At 38.0% G+C, this 7,442-nt stretch overlaps 1 protein-coding gene across 1 annotated transcript; it reads right to left on the reverse strand.

The window, feature by feature from the left end:
- Positions 1-492: 492 nt before the first annotated feature.
- On the reverse strand, positions 493-6,123 carry LOC149310026 (interferon upsilon-like). The gene is made up of 5 exons (XM_089531442.1): positions 5,980-6,123; positions 4,817-4,894; positions 3,753-3,893; positions 2,007-2,084; positions 493-588 (listed from the first exon to the last, which is right to left on the reverse strand). Exons 1-5 carry the CDS (start codon positions 6,121-6,123, stop codon positions 493-495), a joined length of 537 nt encoding a protein of 178 aa, XP_089387568.1.
- Between the last annotated feature and the right edge of the window lie 1,319 nt (positions 6,124-7,442).

The following is a 7,442-nucleotide window of genomic DNA, read 5'->3' on the forward strand; positions in this document are numbered from 1 at the left end:
GGCTAGTTTTTAGGTTTAAATATTGGTTCCAAAACCTACCCTCTGTGCACACAGCTGACAAACACCTTGTGTATGTCCTGTGTCAGACAGATGCAAATGGTCCAAGGGTTACCCAAGCCTCTTGCAAAAGCTAATTTCCCTGATATTTGAAATACTGTTGACAGTTGGTGCCCCCCCTTTCCTCCCACTTGTTCTTTGGATAACATAAGCACCTGCCTCCACAGAAACGTATGGCACACTCTGAAGGATACAAGATAACTAACTGCCATTAAGAAAGGTGAAAGGCCATGCTGACTAAGTTCAGCCTTGCTCATTAGGGCCACTGGCTCATACTTTAAGAAGTCTTGTTTAAGTAGAAGAAACTTGTACCCATTGGTATTTTGTTAAAAAGGCATTTATTATAATTAATTTTGTAAACAAACCATAGATACTTTTGAAACCAATCTAGCAGCAATAGTCAGCTCATGGAAATGTAAGATCCTTTAGTTTGGGTCAGTTCAACTGTGAAGCAGCAATGTGATACTCAAGTTGCTGAAGAATCACTAAGGAATCTTGGTGTACAACTTGCCAAGCACAGCGGCTGTCCTCCTGCTTAAAAAAAGATAATATAGAAATGTTCATATATTTATTACACTGAATTGGATGTTATTTGCCATTAAGTTGACTTTGACTTATGGCAACTCTATGAATGAGAGACCTAGGAGTTTATCATATGGGAGGAATTTCTCTTAATTTCGAATGAAAAGAAAGTGGGGCCAGAACGCATTCACGTGAATTCGAATTGTGTTTGAACTGACTTCCCATTGCCCGAAAATAGCTTGCCATTGCCTGAAATTGTGTGTGATCATCTCTCACACAATAACATGAAACCCCATGATTGCATTTGGACTGACTTCCCATTGCCCAAAATTGTGTGTGGTAGTCACACACAATAAGGTTAAACCCCATGATTGTGTTCGGATTGCCATTGGATCATGTGGCTACACGGATGCGCACTCAAAAAGGAGCCGCTCTAGGTGGCTCCTTTTTTGCGCCATCATAAGGGCTGCACACGCACTTGTGACATCATTAGGGCTGGGCATGTCTGGAGCCCAGCCCTATTGAATCCTAATATCGCTACAATGTGCCCATCTGTACCGGGCCACTGTTTTGTGATTTTTGGATGTTATTGTACTTTGCTATATGACCAACACAGCTACCCCTGAATATGTTTTCTAGTTAAATGTGTAACTCTAGCTTACACATTCATATGTCCCCAACCACATTCCATCCATTCCATCCATTATGTTGATTTTAAAGAGTTAGATGTGTGAATATGCACACACATCTTTTAATTTGGTGTGCTGTGTTTTTTATCTTTACTATACTTTAAATGTGTTTTTAGAAACAATTTTGAATAATTTAACTAGTTTGTTTATTTTTCTCTAAAGTATATATTATATATTGTTTTAGATATATTTTGTATTAACTTATATATTTTAAACCATCTTGAGTATCATACTGGGAGAAAGACAGAATATAAATTAAAAATAAATAAGTGGGATGTGTGTGTGGATAGATAGATGGATGAATCCTGGTAAAGGATTGTGGGGTCAAGCAGACGGGCCCAAAGGAGTGGAACAAGGCTGCACCAACACTATTTGTGCTGGGACCGTGGCAACTGCACATGCTTGGTCCCAATCTCGACTGCTGCTGCAGTCCTGAACTGGGCCACTATCAGCTCCTTCTTGGCCCAATTCTGCAATGGCACAGCATCAGCACGGCCTCTGGCCACGTTCAGGCCATGTGTCATCTAAACACCACACCCCAAACACGGTCCAAAGCTGTCACTTTTGGCCCATCTGTTTCAGGCTTGTGAGGAAATACCTGGTTATGGTGATGGAGGGGAATGACAACCTAACAAAGAAACTATGTATCTGGCCAATGTGATCCAATGGAAACTGGGGATAAGTTAGAAGAATTTCCATATGTAAAGATATAGTGAAAGAAATACTTGGTTTACTTACACTGTTCAGAAATGTTTGCATTTTTCCAAAGCATTCTTTTATCACAGTCAGATGATGATGACTGAAGTGGGATTGCAGCTGTAAATGAAACAGATGCCAAATCTGAAGACTAACACAGTTGATGGCTGCTGCCACACTGCAGAAGTAATGCAGTTTAAGTGTCATGGCTCCAGACTATGGATGATGAGATTTGTAATTTGTTGTGGCATGAGAGCTCTCTGAAAGAGAAAGCTAAATATATCACAAAACTCCAAGTCTCAGAATTCCATAGCATTGAACTATGGCAGCTAAAGTAATGTCAAACTGCATTAATTCTGCAGTGCAAATGCAGCATGTGTTGTTATTTTTAAAAGAGAGTGGTGTATTGGGGCTACACATAGCATGGTGTAGCAGTTTGAGTGTAGGACATGGACTGTGGAGATCAGGGCTTGATTCCCTGCTGGGTCATGGAAACCCACTGCGTGATTTTGGACAACTTACTCTCTGTCCCAGAAAACCCCATGATAGGTTCACCTTAGAGTCACCATAAGTTGGAAGTGACTTGAAAGAAAACAACAACAAACAATAAACAACAAACTGAAGTCTCAGATTCAGATTTGTTTTGTGTCACAAACAAAAGTGGATGGACTTAGACAAATCTGACTCTATACCAAATCTGAAGCATTATAAAGCAGCTAGTATGCTGCCAACAATATTGATAGTTGACTACAAAACAACAACAACAACAACAAAACAAAAAACAAAACCTGGTCTGATATATTCAGTTTAAATTGATTAACAGATGATATGCTAATATCTTTTTGAAAATATTTCTGTTATCCATGTATGGGATTTGTCATTCAAAACAATAATAATCCCAAACTCTTCCTAAATTTATTTGTATGAGTCTCTCTCTTTCCTTTATTGCTTCTTGATGGCCAAAGCTACTGTAGAGCTATTTCTTTCTGATGGAAGAAAGGAGATATTGGGGCAATACAGACTGCCCTGAAACTGCAGGCTGGAGTTGCCCATTTTAACTGTGGAGGGATGCTGCAGCGGCCCAACCGCGCAGTGTCCCTCAGCAGTAAAAAGAACGTGGTTCTCCTGGGTTCTTTTTGTGATGCATTGTGTATGTCACGAGTGTGCCATTGGCATACTCGTGATGTACACAACACACAGTGATGTGCAGATGCTGTATAGTGGTGGCATCATCATGGCAGTGCCCGTGTGGATGGGACGTTGCCATGATGCCGCTGCCCGTACAAACTAGGGTTCTGGAGCATGCGGTTGCCGTGCGCTCTGGAACCCTAGTTTTGGTGCCAGCACACTGCTTTTGGCCGGTGTGTCTCGAGCCATAGCCAACTATGACCAATGGAGACTCTAATGGAGAACCTAATGGAGATTCACCTATATACATGTACCTGGACTATGTATATGTTCCACTGCATGCCTGAACAAACTAATGCAAAATGTGATATTTAGTGAAGAACCTTTGCTTTCATGGTTTCATTTCCCTGGAAAGCAAGTTTCTATTCTTTGGTCTAGAATGAAATGCTTGAAAGTCTGTAAAAAAATCTGGATAACACCTGGAAAAGCCAAACAATTTAAGCAAGTTTGTTTGTATATGATCAATGATATATCCATATCTGGATTATTATTATTATTATTTCAAAGCACACAGATTCTGTTATGTATGCAATTTTGCTTCACAAATGATGTTCTATAATTTTTTTGCAGAGCAGGGACTTACATGAATTTAGTACTTACACAAATTTTTAGCTCATCTTGTTTTACATAGTTATACTCCAAAAAATCTCTCACACCAGAGAATGGGATATTTTCCATTTCAAAGAGTGCAGCAGTTTCATGGAGTATTTGAAGAACAATGGGCACATCTTCAGAGATGTTCTGCAAAAACAAAAAACAAAAGCTTCAATTCAATGCATTTACCTAGGAATGTGCCTCACTGAACTAATATTTACATCTGAGTGTCCATGTGTCCAATAAGAAATGTTATGAGGCAAAATTAAAACAATAAATAGAATAAAATAAAATATTGGCTACTATGACTCTGTGATCAAGTTTCACTGCCTTGAAACTATGGCTAAATATGCACTGCACAAATAATCCAGTTTCACACCATTTTAACTGTGTGGCTCAATGCAATGGAATTCTGGGAATTGCAGTTTTGTGAGATACTTAGCTTTCTCTGTCAAAAGGCTCTGGTGCCACAACAAACTACATTTCTCATAATTCCATGGCAGTTAAGTGATGTCAAACTGCATTACTACTGCAGTGTGGATGCATCTTGCAATGTAAAATAATTTGGACATGTCCAATATCTGTTGTTCAGGACATAGTCACCAATGAGTTAAATCACATCTGCACTATCTCTCCAATTTCTTTCAATCACTCCATTTCATTATAAAGCTATTCACTGAACAAACTGAATAAGGAAATTTGAAAATGTTACAAAACATAGTATTTGGTATTTGACATTCATGTGTGTGTGTGTGTGTGTGTGTGTGAGTGAGAGAGAGAGAGAGAGAGAGTACTGACTTCTATTATTTAAAACAGAATCATGTGCTTTCAGGATTGGTACTGCTACTTCTACTGGCAAATTCAAACATGACTACAAATGTTTTAACAGGGGTCAATAATTGTCTTTGTCCGAATGTGGACACAGATCTCCGGTGATTGGGAAAAATGATATATCTGGGCTCCTAATGACACAAGAACGCTGTAACCATAGTCAGCTGCACACAGCTATGAAGTCCTCTTTAGACCTGAAAAGGACTCAGTTATAAGTAAATTATTGCTTAATGTCTTACCGTTATTGTCATCTGGGCTGGATCACACAAACTGCTTTTGTCCATAAGTGAACACTCCTGAGGCATGCCTCCCTCGTTCTTAGTTTAGGAAAAGAAGATTTATGAAATGAAAAAGAACACCATAACAGCATATTGGTTCAGAAAACCTGAACACACACATACAAAAATGCTAATAATGGATAATTTGAATGCCAGATCGTTGAAAAATTGACTGACTGACTGAATGGTCATACTAAGCTCTCATCTTTCCTTGCGGTTTCTCTTTCTCCCAACTTTCTCCTAAGACAACAACCTTGTGAGGCTGAGTTATCTCTTTAAATTACGATATCATACACACAGTCTAAATGTATTTACATGTACATTGTTTCATGTGGTTAAAGTGAAAATTTGGTAATATGTGATGTTATTTTAAAAAATTAAAATGGATCAAATTATATGTTTTTATTTAACATTTTAAAATTAAAAAATTAAAACCTTGAGGCCACTCATTTGCCCTTCCACTGAGGCTCACCCCACTCACACCATCTCTTCCACTGAGATCCAGCATTTTAAAGGGACATAAATCTGCAGCACTATATAAATAAAGTATAATAATAATAATAATAATAATAATAATAACAACAACAACAATAGGTGAATGCCACAGTTTGTTTCTGTCAAAAGGCAGATGTTTCAGAAGCAGTGGGGTCACCCCGTTTAGGGTATAACCTGGTGCAGCCTATACCCATTGCATTCCCCTGGTGACATCCTTAGTTAATGGGATAATTCAGTTAGTCTATTGTAACATCACCCTTGTACATCATAAGGGTTCCCCCTGCTGTGAAATCTCAAGGGGCTGTAACTACATCTCAAGATATTCCTGATCAGACAACTCTTGATATTAGCCATTAGAGTTTCAATAGCCACAATGAGGGACTAAGATGAACATTCTGTCACTGTTTCTATGGCTAGCTTAGTGTTCTGCCTCTTTATATATGGTAGACAAAGGAAAAAATGGAGTAAGAATGTAGTCCACAGAAGACAACAAATGTATGTTCTCAATGATTTTTAAAGCATTCCTTAATTCTCAGAGTTGCAAATCCCATTTGTTTTAAAGATGGTTCTATTTCCATGAAATAACAGGGATACACTCCCCAAATAAGAAGCATAATAATGCCACTTACCAATCTGTCAATTTTTTTCCAAAGTTTGCGCCAGTTAATCTTTGAGAGGCAGATATCCTCTTTAGTTCTAAGTCTGACATTCGGAAATGCATGACTGAAGAAGCACCCAGCAGTCAGAAACACGATACTTTGGAACCAATGCATTTTCTGAGCAATAGAAAATTGGTTTCAGTGTTACTCTGATCAAATTCAAAGCCTTGCACAATGTATAAGTGATTTACAAAGAGCATCACAAACCAGGAACTCACCTAGGCTGCATCCACACTGCAGAAATAATCCAAGCTGACACCGCTTTAACTGCCATGGCTGAATGCTATCAAATTCTAGGAACTTTAGTTTTGTGAGACATTTAACCTTCTTTGTCAGATGCCACAAGAAACTACAATTCCCAGAATCCCATAGCATTGAGCAATGGCAGTTAAAGTGGTGTCAACCTGGATTATTTCTAAAGTGTGGATGCAGCCCTGGTTTTCTGGTCTGTCCATACATATGATTAATTCTATTCTGTACAAAGTACAGGATATTTGCCTGTGCTGAAAGCGGAACTTTCATGGGTTCTGGAAATAAGAATGAAAAGAATATTTGGTGGGTGTTTGTTTCTTGGCGAAAAAATAGGATTCGCTGCATTCGGGAAATCTTCTTGGGAAAAATAACAAAGTGACAAGAAGTCTGTGCAGTTTTCACCCAGTATTTGCACATCCTAAAATATTTAGTGAAATCATTCTGTGCGGTATTACATGTGGGTTTTTTAAACATGAAAATTGTGTCTGTATGTGTAAAACACACATTTTTCACAAGACAAAAATTGTTTCTTAATATCCACATGATCTTTTTTTTAGTGGAAAATTTGTGAGGTTTGTGTAAACACAGTAATTTTACATGGACAAAACCTTATGTGGCTAACTGGCAAGTGGTGTTTTTTTTAATGTATACTTAAAATGTATTTTTGTGTGAAAGACAGTCTTTTTCCACACAAAAGTACACTTTCCAGAAACCATTCAAAAAATTAAGCAAAATTTTGTACCAAAAACCTCATATGACTGAAAACACTGATTTCATTTGAAAAATGTTTTTCCCTATAAATTCCTAATGTTTTCATTTTTTAAAAAACCCCCACAATGTATCTCTGTGCAGAATAATTTCCCCCAAACACTGCAGGATGTGTAAATACCAGATGAGAACTGCACAGAGATATTTATAATTCCTTTGACAGGGAGAAAACTGTAGAAATTAGTCATCTTCATTTGCAAGGATAAAACGATCAAATATTTACATCTCAGTATGAGAATCTGGATTTCTTCTAATTCCAGATTCCAGTACCACTCTCATGATTGCTCAGGTCCTCTATAGAGACCATAAAAAATCTCTAGCCTCATATTAGTGAAACAGAGCAAAGACACACAACATTTTCAGCCCTGAGGACCATATATATAGGGCATCTGTGGTGTTTCACTGGCATTGCA

The sequence above is a fragment of the Sceloporus occidentalis genome, unplaced genomic scaffold (genome assembly GCF_023333645.1).
Source record: "Sceloporus occidentalis isolate IW3139 unplaced genomic scaffold, rSceOcc1.0.p SCAF_7, whole genome shotgun sequence".
NCBI lineage: Eukaryota > Metazoa > Chordata > Lepidosauria > Squamata > Phrynosomatidae > Sceloporus > Sceloporus occidentalis.